Here is a 20,133-nt window from a genome sequence, read left to right as displayed (position 1 = left end):
GAGAAGCTCTTATGAGAAGGCCCTTCTTCATCATGTCAGGGTCTACTCTGGAGACACTTTTATATCTGAGACACCTTATTGGTGGTATTTTTTCAAAATGTGCTCACTGGGCATATGTGTTGAAATATGTAGTGTTCATGTGCTTAAAATGTGAACATAAGGCACAGACACACCTACATAACACTGTAAGTGAAGGAGAAGTACATGCTACTTCTCTTACTTACAGTTACTGCTCTACTTGCCTTTCTCATTGCTTGTTTGCTTACAAAGTGTGTGTGTGTGTGTGTGTTTGTATGAACAGGAAACATCAAACCAGAACAGCAGGGCCAAGAAACCCCAAGAATTTGCAGGAAGCCCTGTGTTGAAATATGGGCTTTGACAGCACCCCAAATATGCCAGTCCACCAACTCCATCACATCTGCATTGGTGGATACTGGGAGGTTCTTCTATTATATATGACTTGGCTATGAGCTTCTAAAAGAGTATGGCTGAAGACAGAATACTATCCTAGCTGGACTCAAGCTGTGATCCCATAAAGCAATTCTGTTATGGAATTTTGCATTTTTATACTTATATAACTTAGTGCATGTACTCTCTGAGTGCAACATGTTGTGAATGGAGTTATCTAGAAAGCTTCTAGACCCGATAGCCACTGATTTCTTCCAACTCTTTAAAATCCATATATACTGAATGGAACAAACAACTGACCACTAAATACTGCACAGAATATCCCCGTGGGAGGGATACTTGGAATAAAGAAAAGAAAAACAAAGAAAAAATCTTGGAATTATTGCTTGTTTAGAATTTAGGCAAGAAAAATAATTTAAAAGCAGAAACTTCTGAACAAAATTCTTCAAAAAGGAAAGCTCCAGGCACTGTGGAGATCTGTGAATACCCCTCAAGGGAGAAATGCCAAAACAGTCCCATGAATGGCCTGGGGGTGGGGGAGGAGGGATACAGGAAAGGCTTGAGCAAACATTTTAAGCATTTTGAGCACCTGCAGAATCAGATGAGCAAAGCAACAATAATACAGACAAGATTCAACAATATACTCCAGAACTGCCATTCTGGTAATTAGTTAAACAGAAATTCTGCCTGATGGTCCAGAATCATGGTGTGTTTAACAGACCACATGGCTACTTTGCCAGCAATCCCAAAAGCTAGCAATTCAACAATAACTGTATGCTTGCATCTTTTTTTTTCCCTTTTAAAAGCAAATGTCTTTAAATAATAGACGTGGGTGAACCAGCTCATCTTTGAATTTCAGCTATGTAGTAATTGCACAGAAAGGGAGAAGAATAGTCTTTTAGACACATCCATGGAGTTTTCTTGGCACCAGTGAGAAGGGAACTATCGAGATGGTTTTCTTCAACATTCCAGCCTACCCTACAGCCCTGAAATTTCCAAAGAGTATCACTATCTGCCAGGACAATCCTTTTCCTTCTTGTATTGTAGTACAAATTGTTGAGAGCTGCCCCAAGAGCAGGATGTTGCATGCAAAACAAAGAATGTCAAGCAAATGAGACTTTAAAAAACCTTTTGGATTATAGCCCACCAGAACATGGGCAAAACATTTCATCTAGAGGCAATGTAATGCAACAGCAAAACCAGAAATGGTTCATATATGTCCATGCATACTTTGGGTTAACTTCTGAAGTTCTCTGACAGTTTTACTATTCCAGATTATAAAAAGTAAGCTTTTAGTAATGAAACAAAGTGGGAAAATATGCAAAAGATCTAAGGAACCAAAAATCAGCAGAGAGCTGCTTTTAGACAAAGGATACCTATGAACTAAAGGACATTGTGATGATGTCTATATTTACTCCCTATTAGTCTAGGTGGATTATTGTAGGTGACGCATTTCAAAAGAAGAATAGTTGCTATGAACTTCTGTTAAATTGTCCACTTTATCTTTTAAAAGTCCTCCTTTTTTGGGTATAGTGCACCTTCAAGCACAGATAAGCCCTTAGGGGCTATAGGCTATCCAATATAACCTTTGTGAGGCAACCCTTGTAGCTGGTTTGGATCTGCATCTGCACAGGATACTGCAGTTGTATCACTTTCTGATGCTTCTGATTACATTTCAACAGTTCTGCTATCTTCCATTACTTCAAGGCATGATTCTTACCTATTAACCTCTACGTAGCTTAGGGCTAGGTTGCCTAAAAACCACCATCTCCAGTATAAGTTTTCCCATACCTCTCAATCTTTGTCTGAGGCCTTGGTGTCTGTCCCAACATCAAGAGATAGGCTTTTCTGTAGCAGCATCCCCATTATGGAATTCCTTCCTGAAGAAGGTCAAAATATCCCTTTTATTGTTTAGCTTCTAATGGGCAGTAGAAATATCTCTGTTTTGCTTCAGCAAATTGGTGTGGGAATCATATCAGGATTAGGAGCTCCCCAGGCCTGACCTGCAGAATATTTTACCTCATACTAACTGCAAGAAATGCAAAGCAACATGTCAATAAAGCCTTGGAAAAGGCAGGAGAAAGAAGTGCTGGGTTTAAATTGCAGTGTGTATGGAACTGCATCCATATTTTGGCAGACAGCAATCAACTATTTTTGTGGTTTCAGTCTAGTTTGCAATGAAGATTCTTAACTTTGCCATGCTGTGTTGAGTGTCTGGGACCCAGACAGCTTTGAACTAGCTAAAAGAGGAAACCTGACAATTGTTTTAAGGATTGATAGCTGGTTATTTGGGAAAAGTTTATGGCTCCTGCTCTAATCTTTGTTATTCAATTTGTTTTAATACTTATTATGTACTCACTCTTTTTGCAATCTAAAGAGCTGCAAACATTACAACCTTTCCTCAGAAGAGTGTTAATCCAGTCCCTTAGTGAATTGGTTGCTATTTTCTGAACCTTTTTCAATGACCAGATGTACACAGGATTCCAACTCGGATTGCACAAAAGATCTGTATAAAATTGTCAACTTTGTTTTCAGTTTTAGTTGAGCGATCTCAGCTTGTCATTTGCCTTTTCCATAATAGCTACAGCCTGGATCAGCATTTTCATTAAACTACCATTACAACCCAAGATCCTTTTCTTAGGCCATTCATTGCCTGTTCAAATCTCAGGAACATCTATACATCTATGACTTATATCTGCCATCTCAAGGTCTGTCTCTTCAATTTATTATTTATTATGAGTTCATTAAATTTATGATAGCCACCCACTCCAACAGACTCAAGATAATTTAGGCAGATTATTTTGAAGCTTTTTGCTGTTCATTTTTTTGTTTTGTTTTGACCATCCTAAACAATTTAGGATTATCAGTTAGATGATTAGATAATATATGAGCTGGTAAAAAGTGCCGGTCCCAGTACTGGTCCTTGTTTGCCTTTGTATTTTTCTTCTAGTCTGTAAGATGATTTCTATCTTTCATTCTCATCTGATCTGCTTAAACAGCAAACCTCTTTAAAGATCTAAAGTGTAAATTCTCATTGTAGCCACTCTAACATCATCATAATTTATCTCCTGACAAGAAGCTTCCTTCCATGGCTGAGCTCTTTAGTGGCCGTTGCAAAAAGCAAAGAGGCAGCTTGAGGAGTTGCACTATAAGTGTCTGCAGGACCTACTAGTAGTACAGCTACATTGGCCACAGTGAGAATTTACACTTTAGATCTTTAAAGAGGTTGGCTGTTTAAGCAGATCAGATGAGAATGAAAGATAGATAGTTTAAAGATAAGACAGCAAAACCAAAAAAGATTAGTAAAAGAATCTGGGGGAATATGCATCCATAAACGGCTCAGTGGAATGCACTATGGGATGTAACATTATGGACTTCATCTCTATCTCTGAAGAAAAGAAGTAGATCTTGCTAAGTTGCAAGAGGATACAGGTAAGCAGTAGTTCAGCAGCTATGGTGGAAAGGTGAGCTATATACATCTGGAACTTCAAAATCCAAAAAAGAAAGCCTCTTTCTCTCTCTGGCTATGGGGACTATGCCTATACCACTTGTATTACATTCTCAGTGGTGAAGCCAGATGCAGGAGAGCTATAAACCTTTATGTCAGAACTAGCAGTCCAGACGTAAACAGGATCTGATCAAAGAGAGAGATGAACTTAAAAACAGACAGGCAATAACATTATTATTAATAACTGTTTTTGGCAAACGGATACAAGAATTTTCTGAGCATCAAAGAAGTGATCAAACAGAGATAAGAGTCCAAAACATGATAAGACTAGTTGGAAATCTTAAATATCCATTGAATTTCCAGACCTCTAATAAATGACAATTCCACTGCTTAATGGAATATTGGGTCTTTAACAATAAGCTTGCTGATACAAGAATAAAAGCTATTATTATTCAGATAAAAACTAAAGTTACAAATGAATAGAGCTGAACAATAAGATTAAAAGCTTCCAGTTGTGGTTCCTCTATGAGAACTCCCTTTCCCCTGTATCTATGTACCAACACAATCTTCATCAAAGACAAGGCAGAGATCAAAGCCTCTGAAGCTTTACTAAGATTTAGTTTTACATTATAAAAACAAGGCACCCCACTGAATCATGGTGAATGAACAGGGCAATCAACTCTCTGTGCTGATGCTGAACTGAATACAGTCTACCTTTTAGAACACTGACCAATGCTTTCCTGAACCTAATTATATTTTTACCCCAAAAATAAAAACTCTGTTTTCCTAGAGGAGTTTCCTAAGTAGTTTCAGTGGGGGAAGACTGCCAAAAATCCAATGATTCTAGTGGGGAGAAAAAAAGATACAATAGCTTTAGTCAATACTACCTTGTTACCTATTTCCACTGAACACACAAATACAAGTCAGGCCTTTATGAAGATTAACAGGAGATAGCAATTTTAATTCTCTTTTTGTAAGATTTACTGAACAAGATATTTGAAGAAGAGACCAAGAGGGACATTCGGAAACTGAGTCATAGATGAGTAGATGTCAACCCTTCCCCTCCAATGACTTTTAAGCTCAAAATTGTCCTTTCCCTTCTAGATAAGCAGTTAAAGGAAGGGAAAACTGGAGAAGAAAAGTTTAGGTTTAAATACACTCTTGCGCATCAACAGCCTACGATATATTAGTCAAATGAGGAGTGGTCATTTTTGACATTCTCCCAGTTGTAGTAGAAAGGGATGGAAAGCTGTTCCTTCCTGTAGTTTTGAAAAACTTATTGGGATTAAAAAAGAAGTGGCTTGATCAGCATCAGCAGTATTGTACTCAGAGGGAAAGTTCACCCACACCCACTCTTTTCTGCTCCTAATTCACTCTTTGGTAGGGCTCTGCAGAAATAAAAAATAAAATATGGAGTGTCTGGTGAAATCCTTTTCTGCAGAGGGGCTCTAGGACTTCACCTCCATTCTGGCACACAGATGACAGGATTAACTCTCTATTCACCCTATTGTCCTTTTTCAGATAACAAGGCTGACCAAAGGGTGGTTAGATCCAAAATTGCCACAGAGCTATTTGGAGTTCAACCTAATCATTTCTAAACTCAGCGATTATTGGATTTAGCCATCTGCACAGTACCTCCCCAACCTGGTTAAACACATTGTACAAATATGGCCCTGTCACTCACTGCCCAACCATCAGAAGCAAACTGAACATGAGTCATGATCATTTCCACTGCTGCTGACCTGAACCAATAATTTCTTTCTTGCAGCTATCCAATGGGAGGTTGAAGGACCAGTAGATCAGTCAGTGCCTTGCCCCACCATCACATTATTTGTCTTCTATACATTTGCCCAACGAGTTCCAAAAATTAAAAAAGCAGTCGTTATGAAAAGAGCTCTAAAGCCATCAAGGCACTATCTCTCAGTTGCAGCAAGTCCAGAGAAATTACAGTGAGTCATGGTAATGCTCCAGCAACTGAATCTCTATGGTGAAAGGAGAGTGACTTGAGCCCCGGAACCCAGATGAGGCAAATTCCCACCAACAAGAAAATGACCATAAGCTATGCAGAGCTTCAGCACTGCAAATGAGAAGAATGCACCACAGCTGAGGAGTAGTCCCTTATACCATCATGTGTTTGACTCAACTACTTCTGAGTTACTGTGAAGACCCTGTATAGAAGTGCTCCAAGTCAACGATTGAGTAAGGAATTGGCTTCCAAACTAAATCAGAATTTTTGACACGTAACTTTCTGGGGGTCAAAATGTATCCATACATTAGATTACACTAAACTAATTGATCTGGGGATCAAAATATACCTGTACATTAATTGCACTACTAGATGTCCAACTCAAAAAGACAAATCTTCTGAGTTATACTAGGGACATCTAGCCAGTTCACAACAAACTGAAATTTTGAAACATGTTCAAATATTTACCCTACAGATCAAATGTTAATATGAATACAAGCCCTCAATTGCCATTTGCCAAGTTTCTTAAAATGGAATGAAAACTGTAGGCACAGTGAAGCTCAAACAGATAAATATCAGTAGAGAAAGTAATCTTGGTTCATATCAGACCTGTTGAAAAATAATAAATATCCTGTGACTCTTGATTTTATGTGGAAGCAAAGAAGGATTCTTTTTTTTATATCTTAAACCTGCAAATACAAAGACAAATAGGGTAGTAGCTTCCAATACTCTGAACAGCAACTCTGTCCCTCTCTGTCTGGCTGGAAGAACAGAAAAATTAACAAATCTGTTCAGATCAGTTTAATTTCCACTTCATTCTGGCAGCAGAACTTCACGCATCACTGTGACGCTGCCTAAACGTGATCACCTGTAAAATACCATGCAGTGTGTATCTTGGGTAGGGGCATACATAAAACATAAAGGTGTTTCCTTTTAAATGTGAAAGAAATATATTGTGGCCTGGATGTGTGGCTGACCTGAAACCTGGACCATATTAGCTATTCTGGATGTCTACCAAGAAAAAGATCTGTTGGCATGGGTGTAGTGCATGTCTGGGTGCCTTAGAGGGATAACAGGGTGAGGCAAACATGCCTTACCCCAGTCTCCCTTCCACTGCTTCCAGGGGTGTCGGGGGGGCGGTGAAAAAGTAAAGAAGATGGCCACAACTGTGGGATTGAAGCCCCATCACTGTTTTATCTGCATGTTCAAAAGAGCAGAGATTCAATCACACAGTTGTGGCTGCCATCTTGTCTCTTTTGACCCCCTCCCTGAGGATACCCCCGGTGCCTCCAAAAGTAAGCGGGCAAGACATCGAATTACCTGGTGTCTCTGCAGTAGGATAGGGATTTTTCTCTTCATTTTCATTAGGCTGATATTCATCTATGTTGCTCTGGCAGAAAGAAAACAACCATTCTTTAGTTGTTCATATTCATTAATTCATAAAAATAGTTATCTCAAAGCAAGCTGGATATTGGAAAGCAACAAACCTTATTAGAAGGCGGAGATTCTCCATCCGCTGTAATTGATTTCAGCTCAATTTTCTCCTCCTTTGTCTCTCCCTCCACAGCCGGCTTCTCAGGCTCCTGTTTTTTTTCAGGACTAGCAGTTCTACCGATTTAGCAGACACGGAAAATCAAAGTGTTTATAAACTAATGAATTGGGTTTGCCGTTACTGACTTCCTTGAGTAGTAGACAGCCCCATAGACAAGCCCACGTGTCAACTGTATTTTCCTATCTTCATTAACATTTGCTCTTCTTAGCAACAAGTAATACTAATAATCAGGGGCTTGCTGAACTTACATAAAATTTGCATCCTAAAATAATCTAGCAAGTTAACAGAAGGATAGTTTGTCATCCTCTTTCCGGCAGTTATCCTAATCAGTTCTACTTTGTTCAGGAGAGGCTTCTTTCGCAAATTATCTGCAGAGGATCTTCAGGCTGCAAGGAAAATAACTCCCCTCTCCTTTTCTTAATTTATATTAGTTTCCAAGCCAATGTTCCCAACCCCACTTCAGGCTGTGCAAAAACTACCTGAACTTGCAACAGGCACCCAGGGTATATATATATATTCCAGCTTTTCTGATTTTTATTGTTCAACCCAAAGGAGCTCACATGTACTGTAGCTGTGATTGACATTGGTCCCTAGAGAGCCCAAATGGTTGATTGTGAATTTTGCAATCTGTATGGTTGGCTTCCTAGAATAAATTGAATCCTGTTGGTGAAATATACTTCTTTCCCTCTAGACCTTCTATAACCTTAGCTAGGAAATAGAGTACCTAACAGGGTATAAGAAGCTCTTGTTCTGGACATATTTTTACCCTCTTGAAAAAAAAATGAACATTTTTAATGCCAAATAGACAAAAGTTTACCTTGCTAATTTTTTCCTTTCTTTTTCCTCTTCCTCCTCCTTTTGAGCAGATGTCAAGCTTTCGGCATCAGCAAGATTGTCCACAGCAATGGCCAAAAAGACATTCAGCAAGATATCTATTTGTATATTCTTTAAAGAAAATATCTGTGAATATCGGTGAAGCAGGAGCCTCTGACATGATACTCAAAATGTACCAAATGTGATATGTAACATAATTAATATTAATAATTAGAAGGATGAGAGCATAAATTACTTCATATATTTCACCAAGAATAGCAGACACAGCAATGTTGCTGAATGCACTGCTGAGGCCACATCAAAATGTTAATCAAGAATCAATATTTAAGTAAAAGTTAGTTTCCTTAGATCAAAACTATCACACATGATATCTACACCACTGGAGAAAAAGATAGCACTTGGCTAATTTCAAATGGTCAGTAGAATATACCTTTCCTAAAGTTCTGAAATGCATTCTTTAAAAAGTGCTCAAGACATGGTCCTTACATAATACTGTGAGCAGAATTAAGATATCCCCAGTCCTGCTTATAGCTAGCTGTATTTGCCTTGCTCCTGTAAGGCAGAACTGATTGTCTTTCCCTTACTACAAGCATTAAAACCTCTTTTTGAGGAAGGGAAAGGCAGTTGTTAATGGTGGGAGCAGTTTTGCTAGGAATGGAGATAGGAGTTTCAGGGTGTCCAGCAGGAAATTGAAGCAAGGTATATTGTTAAAAAAGTAAATTCATCAAATAACTTCATAGCCTTGTTTACAAAGCTTGCTTCACCTAGTCAGGCACCGACCTAGTCATAGCTTCTAGTATGGGGAAAATGGAATAAGCTCCATTCTAGTAGGAAGGAGCTATCAGCTGATCAGGTTAAATACATATGCATGTAAAATGCATATTTTAGGATCATGCATTTTAAAAAATGTATAGATTATATAGATATAGATATACATGCACTCACACACGCACGCACACACATACATACTGTATACACACATATATTTAGTGAGGAAGTATATCCCAAAGCACATTTGAAAACCATTAAAATATGGATTGTTGTGCATATTTTTTTTAAAATTGCATATTAATAGGAACATGGACTAGAATGACTGAACACAAACAAAACTGGCTCAAATCGAGATTAATAAAGCATTTGCAAAAGGTCCCTGTTCCAATTCCTACTGTCCCAAAGTAAGAATGGATATTCTGTTTCCTGAAATACTGGAAAAACAGTAAACTAGGATTGACCAATGGTCTGATTCAGTAGAAGTTTCCTTCTTATGACCCTATGCATTTGATGGTGGGCAGTGGGCCTTGAAAACCTATGCCCCAAGAAACGTATGGGTCTGAAATTTATCCAAGGGACTTCTGTTCTCCTTGTGACTTTCTCCCTATCCATCCTCCCACTTGAAGAAGGGCAAACCAGCCAACCAACCCCGCCCGTGCTAAGACGGGGGGTCAAGTTGAAAGCTAGCAGGTAAAGGTTGCTTTTCTTTCTGCTTGCTGTGTTGACGTTTTTAATTCCCTGATCCAGAAGGAGGGATAGCTGAGGTAGCAGGAGTGGCAGAGAGGAAGAAGAGTAGCAGGATGCAGCCTCAGTGAACAAGAACCATTTTATCATATATGAGCCCCAACAGGTGCCTAACCATATCAGTTGCTGATGCTGCCCTACAGTAATTCCTTGCAACAGAGAAACACCCAAGGATACAGTTTCCACAGATGAAGAGGATGATGAAGTAAATACAGACCAACATTCCTGGAAAAGAGGGGCCGCCATAAGCCATGATCCCATCATACATCACCGAATTCCAGTCCTCCCCAGTCAGGATCTAAATGACACATTCCCACCAATGGGGGGATACAGAGTTAGACAGCATGCAGAACACCTGCAAAAAAGCCTGTTACAAGAAGGAACTCCATCCTGTTCTATCTTGAAGAATCCCACCTGATCAGTAAGCACCAAAGGCACTGACTCAGATTTCCATTTGAATTCCAAGATACAAGTGGAAAGATGTCCTGTACAGGTGGATAGGGATACGTATCCTTATCCCACATCTCAGGCTGCTAGGACTACACAGTAGAACAGCGTTTCTCAACGTTAGTAACTAATGGACTTCAACTCCCAGAATTCCCCAGCCATCATTAAGTCCCTCTAATCTCTTAGAGTTGCCAAGGTTGAGAAATGCTGCAGTAGAATCATAGTCTGTATGCACTGGATGGACGTTATAGGTTAGCTACGCCATCCCCTGCTCAGTCCATAAATCTACTAAACTTCTGATGATGGTCATCCAACCTCCACTGGAAAATCTCCAACAAGGGAGCTCCAGCACAGTTCTAGACAGATTACTGTTTAGCATCTCTTACTGTTAGGAAATTACTTCTAATATTCAGCATGGATTTCCTTTCCTTTAATTTTAATCAGTGTGCAATGGAACTGTTATCTCGCATGATCTAGATACAATGCGTCTGTTGTTTCAGCCCCAAATAGTATTGATGTTTTTGTTTTTGTTTTGCTGCTGTCTCATACAATGAGTTTATGTTCAGCTGGTGATCCACTATAACTTCTAGATCTTTCTTATAAATAACTGCTGCCAGTCTAGGTCTCCCTAATCCTGTACTTATGCATTTGATGTTTCCTATTCAGATTTAGCACCTTACATCTGTCATTGTTAGTCACCATATGATGGATTTCACCCAATGTTCAAGTTTGTTAAAGTAATTTTGGATTGTGTTTTTATCCTCTCAGGAATTAGCCAATCCCCTAGTCTCATGTCATCTATAAATTTAATATGCATCTCATCCATTCCATTCTCTCAGTCATTTAGAGAGATGCAAAATATTGTAGGGTCAAGGAGCCTTGCCTTGGGGGAGCCACATTTGATATAGGAATAGCCTTTGTTCATTCATACATTAAGTGGCATTAAAAATATTTTGTGATATTTCTGTTGGCATTTTATAACATAGATATCATAGTATAAACTAACTTTAAATTTGATTTGGGACACATCTGGAAAATAGCAGGAGACAACGCATACTTTCTGGTTCATACTGCTATTCCTTCTACTGGCTGCCAGGCACTCACAGCCATTTTCCAGCCAGTTACAAGGGGATACCTGCCCAGCAGAATCATTTCTTTTTCTTGGTAGGTTGCCACCTTCTCTCTCTCTTTGTGTGGCATAGAGGAATATAATTTGGGTGGGCAGGGAGAAATATTTTCTCTAGGAAGAAATTTAAGGTTAATATGGAAAATAGTCTGACGAAGAGCCTTGGATGTGCATTGTAATCCAAGGACTCACTTGCAAACTGCAGATTGTTCTAGTTTAGAGAAATATCACATTGTCAGCCCTCTCAGGTAGGCCAGGTCAGGAAACAGATTCCACAAGGACTTCTGGAACTCAGCATTATTGTTGCAAGATATAATAACAGAATCTTGAAAGCCTGACAGAGTTTCTTTCTGCCTCTCTTATTATAAAGAAAATCAAGGTGGGACAATCTTGAGTTTCTTTCTTACTCTCTCCTCTCTTTCAGGACTAAGCCTATGTTTAGATAACCACTCATGCATTCCATCTTCAAAGTTATCTCTGCAGTCCTCTACACCTATATACAGGAAAAAGAGGACTACTACTGCAAATTAATTAAATTACACTCTGGGCTCTCTTCCTTGGGACAGTCTATTTCTCTTCAGTATCATTTTTCTCTTCCTTCTTGGTGAGAAGATTACAACTCTTTAGTGGTGATCAGACACCACACTGTCTGCAGGCATTATCTCCTCTTTGAATGTTAAATAAATAATTATTAAGAAAAGATCAGTCAGGATCTAGAGCACTTACAAAAAGTGCTCCTTCTGTTATGGGAATTCTCTCCCTAAGCTAGCCCACCTTGCCCTATTTTTTGCCTGCTTTAGGAAATGTTGCAAGATTTTTAAAAATTGACCTAGCTATTAATGAATTTTAATTATCTTTTTAAAAAGTAAGTTTTTAGCTTAGTACAGGTTGGTATAGACATAAGAATCATGTTATATTGCTACTTAAGTGTGCATTATTTTAAAAAAAATAATAAACTACAATAAAACTGTACCTGAAACACAGTGAGCAATGATTGAGGAAAGTTGTCAAAGGTGCTTCTCCTGGTCTGCATCTCATCAAAGTTAAACTTGCCCCCAAAGAGCTGCATCCCTAGGAGGGAGAAGATGATGATGAAGAGGAAGAGGAGCAGCAGCAGGGAGGCAATGGAGCGCACCGAGTTGAGCAAGGAAGCCACCAAATTACTCAAGGAATTCCAGTACCTGGGGAGCCAAACAAAAGAAAAGCAGGTGTTTCTTGTCTGTGTTAGGTATTGCTTTAGGGGAAGCTGCCTGGCACCCATACACATGTATTTTCCAAGGAATGCATCAAGAAATGAATAATTCAAATATTTGCCTAAGAAACTGAGTCATAGAGTAGAAAACAAGCAGTTTTCTGACCACTGAAATAAAACACAGAAGTTCTTCCCAATTTCTGCACCTTGACTGTTTAAAAGATTACAGGACATATATCAATAGGAAAAAATCTGTAGAGGCTTCCAGGGAAGAAATAGTGGACTGAAGATGGTTCCGCAAAAAGCAGAGCCGACGACCATGACAGAATGAAGAGCTGGTGAATAGACCGGCTCTTCAATAATTCCTCTCTGGACAAGGAGAGGATTTGAGATTGCCCACAAGTGCTCCAGATAGCGCGCAAGATAGCAGTCTCCGGTGGGTTTAGAGCTCTGGGAGATGAGGGAATAGCCATCTTGCTCAAACCATGGTCAGTGCCTTTGAAAGGATACTAGGTTCGCAAACTTCCTTTTCTAATCCCTTTTGGAAATTGCTTGTTAACAGTTTTTCACTTATTAGGAACCTTTGGATTGACAAATTTTACAACACTGGGTGAGTTTCCTTCAATCCTTAGCGAAAGAAGTTTTAAATACAAATTTAAGGACTTTAAACATTTTGGGGGGGAATAAACAGCAAAAGGGTGATTAAAACTTTGATTTTAAAAAGTTATAAATGGACTAAGGGTCCAGATAAATTTGAAATAAGATTTTGGAATTAATTATAAAGAATCCTTCCTGTGGGAAAATGCTTTTGTTTTGAAAAATAAGATTTTAAAAATTGGACGCTAGGGGGAACTAAAGACTACAATTAAAGAACAACACTCAAACTCGGTTTACAATTACAGAATGAAGCAAAATATTTTAACACTGAACTTAATGAAGGATATTTTTTAACAATGGACCCAGAAGTTAATTTTAAGAGTGTCTGCCTCTACAGATAGACTGTGTTTAAAAGATGTTATGGAAGAGGAACAAGATTTACTTGACAAGATTGAGACTGATTTGAATGTGGATTTAAAAATGACAGGAATGACATGGAAAAAGATGTTATACTGGACATACAAAAGGAACTGGCTGATGTCTTAATAATTAAAAATGATATACAAACAACAAACTAAGAGAATGACTTGGATAATTGGATATATTGGATTTACAAACGAGGCTTGTTAGAGTTTTAAAGAATTTTGTGGGAAGGGACAAAGAAAAAATGAAATCAAGTTCAACAACATTATTTGAAGGAACTAAAGATTAAGATGGTTAGAAGTAAAGGGAAGGAACATAAAGTTTGTTTATTTGATCAAGGCTAAAATAGATATGTTATCTTTAGCAAACCTTAATGGATTTTTGTTACATCAGGACTGAAATGACGAGGCTTTATGGATTTGTTTATAGATAAGAGATGGGATATGGGAAGAAGAGATCGTTTGCTGTATTTTAAGAGAAGGTGCTAAGTTACTAAAATTGTTTATACTTGTAATGAAGGTGGGAAGCCGCTTCTTTATATATTTCTTTTCTTTTTCTTTACTATATTCTTATTTTTTCTTTTCTATTCCTCTATTTCGCCCCTTTTTCCTTTCTTTTCTCACCTTCTACTCTTTCTTTTTATTTTTCTATTTTTTTCAGTTTGTATTAGTTTTTACTGTTGTAATTACAATCTTTAATAAAATTACTATTAAAAATATGCAATAATCTATAGGTAGTGTTTCAGTAAGATGCATTCTATCCAACCTCATGCCAATACTTCATCTCTTCAGAGCCACCTCCCTCCAGAATCTATCTCACCAAGAATGTAGAAGAACATATGGGAGAAGAGGCTGGAATCAAGGGTAGACTGGCTTAAAATCTGGTTTGTGTATAGGGGGCATTTTTGGGCAAATTATGTGGAACCACTTTAATGTTTATTCTAAGGCTATCTCACATTTGATCTTAGTATTTACAAACTCAACTTTCAGTTCTTTATATATTTAATTAATTGCTTATACTGTACTGCTTAAAAATATTTAAGTCAACAAACATGAAAAATATTAACAGAATATACAGTAATCCCATAACCTCCCTAAATATAGTTAATAAAATACCTCTAGAATTGCGGGATGTAAATGGAGAGTAAAATTGCACAATAAAACCCAGACAGAGAGCAGTTAAAATATACCAATTGCTGTACAGGTAGTCCTCACTTAATGACCACAATAGAGACTGGAAAACTGGTCATTAAGTGGGGTGGTCATTAAGCAAGTCACCACTTGACCAGACCCCATCTTATGACCAATTTTATGATGGTTGTTAAGTGAAACATGTGGTCATTAAGCAAATCATGTGGTCATTAAACAAATCCAACTTCCCCATGGATTTTTTTTACCAGAATTTATTTAACGACCATATGATTCATTTAATGAACATGTGATTTGCTTAACGACCATGATGATTCACTTAACGACCATTATAAAAGGTCACAAATTGCAATCACATGATTGCAGGGGTAGTGTGACAGTTTGCGGCAGTTGTAAGTACGAGTACAGGCCACTTTTTCTGAGGCCCTCGTAACTTAAATGAATGGTCATTAAGCGAGGACTACCTATATACTAAAACTGATTAAACATAATATCATAATCTGGAATCTAAAACTCAACAAGGGCAGTTCTAGATGCATGTCTTTAGGTACAATATTCCAAATCAAGATCCTCAGTGCTAAAAAGGTCCTACTTTCTGTCTCCAACTACTTAAGCTCTGATGAAGGAAAGGATGCACCAACCATGGAGGTATGCCTCATGGCTTTAAAAAAGAAAGAGGACAGGTTCAGATTTGTAACAAGCAATTTCCCTTTTGTGGTCATGAAATTAATTTAATTACAAAGATGCTTTTACCACAAGGACAGGATTGATATATATGTATCTTTGCTATCTTTGTCAATTGACTAAAACTGGCTTCACTGAAAATTAAAGAATCATAGCAACCCCTTGCTCAGTTCAGGAATCCAGATTAAAGCAATCCAAACACCACTATCTCCAAGTCATAAGTTCCATCATTTCAACTTCTGAAAATGCTGAAATTTGATGATTCAATGCACCTTCCTTGGCCAAGGGGAGATATATCTTATTTATACCTTCTTTGCAGCCTCACATGAGTTCTAGGTTATGATGGCATCATGAACTCTGGGGATTGTAGGATATACCATACAGTCTCCATAATACCATATCAACATATTTTTGTTTATGTGGCCCTCAGCATGACACCACAGAGGAACCAAAAAAAAGAAAAAGAAACTGCTGATACATGTCTTCCTGGTGTCTTGTGGGCTGCTAGGAACAGTTGTGTTTATCACACAACTTATCGCATATACTTCTCATTTTCTAGTTCTGTTCATGGCTTACAGTACAGCACAGCAAGGGGGAAAATAATTCCCTATCTTCTGCCCCCAAAACATACCCTAGAAATTATGGAATACTACTTTATTGCTATACCAACATGGGGATACACCATATATGAGCTCCATCTGTTGGCAAAAGGGATGATTCTAGCTTCTAAGCACGTGGAAAGAATGATAAAACATCAGCTGATCTTCATTTTGTTCATAATTCCATAACAGAGCACAGCATAATTCTGAAACCTGGAAGTCAATCTGTGTTTTCACTATGGAAAAACAAAAATCTGAAGGTTTTAGGAAGGGAATAAGGTATTCCCGAAAAAAAAAAATCCTCCTGAAGTTAGGTTTTTATTTATTTACTTTAGATCAGACTTTCTCAACTTTAGCAACTTTAAGATGTATGGAAGACATGGAGATTTTCCCTTGGACATCAGGATCCTTATCTTAGAGTTGTAAATAAATATAATATTTTATTTGAGTATTGCATTGTTTCTGTCCTAAGAATTATCTCCAAGTGTCAAGCCCCACATACTTGGGCAAGACCAAGGGAGCAGTTTTCATTAAGGTAACTTTAATAATTATCTGGGGTTAATAAAGAATGTTGGAAACCCGAATATGAATTTCCCAGCCTCATTTATAGTGAGTTAATTAAGGAGAAGTCTCTTTTAATACTTTGAGATACTTTCCCCCAGATTTCTCCCCACCTGGGCTCAGTTGCTGCTTATGAAATAACCTGCCAATTAACTTGCCACTGCTCTATCTTCCATTATTTTCCTTTCTCAGCTTTTCACAATCTATCACATCAGGTGTGTGTGTGCGTTAAATGATTAGACTGAATCCCTAGTTTTCCTACCCAATATTTTATAAGAGGCACTGTGGTCTTCATTACAATTGCAAAAGAAAGGAGAATTCAAGCTAGTTAAAGTCTGATGGCTGGTGTGGGTCTTCTGAGCTGTGCAGAACACGGCCACACAGCCCGGAAGACCCACACCAGCCATCGTATTCTGGCCGTGAAAGCCTTCGACAATACACTAGTTAAAGTCTCTTTTTTAACAGCACAATTAAGTGAGAGATCGCTGAACTCACACACATCAAAAGGTTTCAGGTTATCTCAAAAAGTAACAACCAACACAATGGGTCTTTAACACATTACAATGGTTAATTTTTAAGGTACCTGCAATCTGGCTCACATGTAACCTGCATTTGTTTAACCAATCTCTCTTTCTCACTTCCTCCCCACCCTCTCATTCCAGTTTAAATCCTACATTAGTTTATCAACTCCATGCATCTGGTGAAGTGAGCTGTAGCTCATGAAAGATTATGCCTTTTAATAAAAAATACAACCAGCCTTTCCTCTGATTTATAGGATTGTAAAGTTTATTTGGGGGATTTTATTTATTAGCAACTATAGAGCTGAAGGGTGCAACTCAGAATGAGAAAGGGGAAAGCCTTCCAATCTGAGAGAAGTCTCCTGATTGAAATAAATAAAAATAAAAATAAAAATAAAAATATGGTTGCCCATGTCAAACAAGTGACTCTGGGCAGCTAACAACAATAAAAAACTCAATCAAAAAGTCAAAATAAATAGACAATTGGCAGCTGAGATAAAAAAAATCTACCATCAATACAAATACAATACAAAAATGTTAATAAAATTAATTTGCAGGCTCAAACAGACACCTCAAGCCTGGAAACATAGCTATGTCTTCAGGGACTTGAAAAAGCCAGTGGTATCAGGGCCAATCTGAACTCCGAGGGGACATGCAGCAACAGAAAAGACTTTCTTCCTGAGTCCCGCCAGGTTGCACTCTCTAATGGACAAGAGCTGTAGCATGCCTCTCCTGCCAGACTTGATTGGACGGGTAGACAAGATCAGGAGAGTGGTCCTTCAAATAACTTTGTCCCATGCCATGGAGAGTTTTACAGGTAATCACCAACACCTTGGATTGAATCTGGAAACCTACTGGTAACCAATGCAGCTTGCAGAGCAGAGGTGCAACATGCACAGAAGTGCCCATAGCTGCTCATGTTGCTGCACTTTGTACCAGTTGGAGCTTCTGGATGCTCTTCAAGGGCAGCCTCGTGTTGACCATATTGCTATAGTCTATCTGGGAGGTGACTAAGGTGTGAATGACCATGGGCAAAGCCATCCGTTCCAGGAAAGGGTACAATTGGCACACAACACGAAGTTGTACAAAGGCTTTCCTGATCATGGAAACTATGTGTCCCTTGAACAGGAGCTGCAAGTCAAGGTTCTGTCTGGGGCTGGTTCTGTTTGGGGCAGTGCAATTCCATCCAGAACAAGAGATGGAGAATATCTGAAACCAGGGGCCCCTAGATCCCAAAGCCACTAAACCTCCATAACCTCTACAGCGTCACTTGGATGGTGGGAGCATACTGAAGATACCTCACCCCATGCCGTCGAATGACCTCACCCAGCAGCTTCATGTATATGTTAAATAGGAGTGGGGGGAGTACTGAACACTGTGCAAAGCAAGGGTCTTGGGTAAGACCTCTCCCCCTTCCATTAACACTGCCTGGAACTGTCCCCAAAGGAAGGAAGAGAAGCAGTGCAATACAGAGCCACCCACTCCCAACTCCTGAAACAATTCCAGAAGGATACCATGATCAACGGTGTTGAAAGCTGCAGCCCTTCAAGGTAGACCAGACTAGTAGCTTGCCCTGTCAGTGTTGGTGGTGGTGATGGTGGGAGAGCTCTCCTATTTTCTTAATTAGGCTGTTGTTTACTGCTTGATTGTTTGCCTTATTTGGTAGTTCCTTGATTAGGGTATTGTTTATTGCTTGATTGTTTCTCTGGTGTTAATCCTGGTGCTAATCCCTGCTTATCTGGGTTTTGATTGCTGGTGAGGAGGTATCTGGTCTTTTTGTTTCTTTTTTTAGCTTTTTATTGTTACTTTTGAATGGTGGGTAAATGTTGTTTATCTCTATGTGCCTGTTGATGGCTGACTTGTCTGAATATCAAGCTTCCAGGAATTCCCTTTTATTTTTTGGATTAGCTTGTTCTAAGGTGCTGACAGTTTCCCAGTTGAAACTATGGTTGAGTCTGTCCATGTACTGTGAGATTAAGGAGTTTTCATTGTGTCTTCTGAATTCTCAATGGGTTTTCTATTTTTACAGTCTATAATTTACTGGGTTTTAGTTCTATTAGCATCAAGATTTTATTTTCTGTTTTAACATACTTGTTTTGTGTGCCTCCAGAGAACCAGTGTTATATGGCTGCAATATACACACAGTTAATAAATCACCAGGAATAACAACCTTCATTGTAGTTAAAGGCCTCTGGATGTGGAGGAGAGAGAATGAGCAGGAACAGTTCCAAGTTCCAAGCAAGGTGATTTTTTGCAAAGTCAATGGTATCAAATCCGGTAAATTTACATTTTTCCAAATATTTGATTAATCCCTTTGGTATGCCTCCAAGAGGTCAGATTACTATAGGTGTTACAGCTGACATTTTCTTTCAAAGTCTTTTAAAAATAAAAGGTATACAGCCGGCTTTACATAGGGTAGAAGTCTTTTGAGAAGTAGGATTAGTTAGTTTAGAACAATAAATAGCATGTATGTCTTAGAACTATTTATGTAGCTGAGCAGAAAAGTCTTGCTCTACCATGTCCTGGGAACTTTGTATTTGATCTATTACAATGCCTAGTAGATGAGACTGTTTTTTGAAAATTTTCTAGAAATTTCATTTTATTTTAGAAAACGCTGGGGGTTGGCTAACTGGGAATAGGCAAGTGAGATTTACCATACCATTGCCTGACTGCCTTCACTAGATTCCAGGCTATTTCCAGGACCAATTCAACTTTTAAGGGCCTTTCTAGCTTGGGACCAAAATATCTGAACAATACTATTTTGCAAATGGATTTTGACATACAGGTAGTCCTTGCTTAACAACCACAATTAAAAACACAACTGTCGCTAAGGGATGCAGTCATTAAGTGAGACAACACGTGACCATGACTCGTGATTTTACTGCCAGCTTCTCCATTGATTCTGCTTGACGCAAGCCGGTTGGGAAACATGCAACATGCCTGTAGGATGCTGCAATATTCGTAAATGACCACCAGTTGCGAAGTGCCTGAATCTTGATCACGTGACTGCAGGGATGCTGCAACGGTCATAAGTGTGAGGACCGGTCATAGTTACTTTTTCAGCACAGTCATAACTTCAAAGAGTTGCTAAACAGGGCAGTGGTTAAGCGAGGAC

The 20,133-nt window shown here is 38.6% G+C and overlaps 1 protein-coding gene across 16 annotated transcripts in view; it reads right to left on the bottom strand.

The window, feature by feature from the left end:
- The window catches only part of CACNA1C (calcium voltage-gated channel subunit alpha1 C), a 572,293-nt gene that overhangs the window by 118,665 nt on the left and 433,495 nt on the right, over window positions 1–20,133 (bottom strand). For all 16 annotated transcript variants that reach the window (XM_088141261.1, XM_088141249.1, XM_088141247.1 and 13 more), the window contains exons 14-18: window positions 12,270–12,477; window positions 9,901–10,021; window positions 8,192–8,306; window positions 7,310–7,430; window positions 7,143–7,212 (exon numbers count right to left, since the gene is read on the bottom strand). In XM_088141261.1, coding sequence (XP_087997387.1) covers window positions 7,143–7,212; window positions 7,310–7,430; window positions 8,192–8,306; window positions 9,901–10,021; window positions 12,270–12,477 — 635 coding nt within the window. The remainder of the gene's footprint in view (window positions 1–7,142; window positions 7,213–7,309; window positions 7,431–8,191; window positions 8,307–9,900; window positions 10,022–12,269; window positions 12,478–20,133) is intronic.

The sequence above is a fragment of the Python bivittatus genome, unplaced genomic scaffold, assembly GCF_059951505.1.
Source record: "Python bivittatus isolate LINGU-HERP-01145 unplaced genomic scaffold, Pbiv_v1 ctg000330_np1212, whole genome shotgun sequence".
Classification (NCBI taxonomy): Eukaryota; Metazoa; Chordata; class Lepidosauria; order Squamata; family Pythonidae; genus Python; species Python bivittatus.
This window is presented reverse-complemented; position numbering and strand designations above follow the sequence as displayed.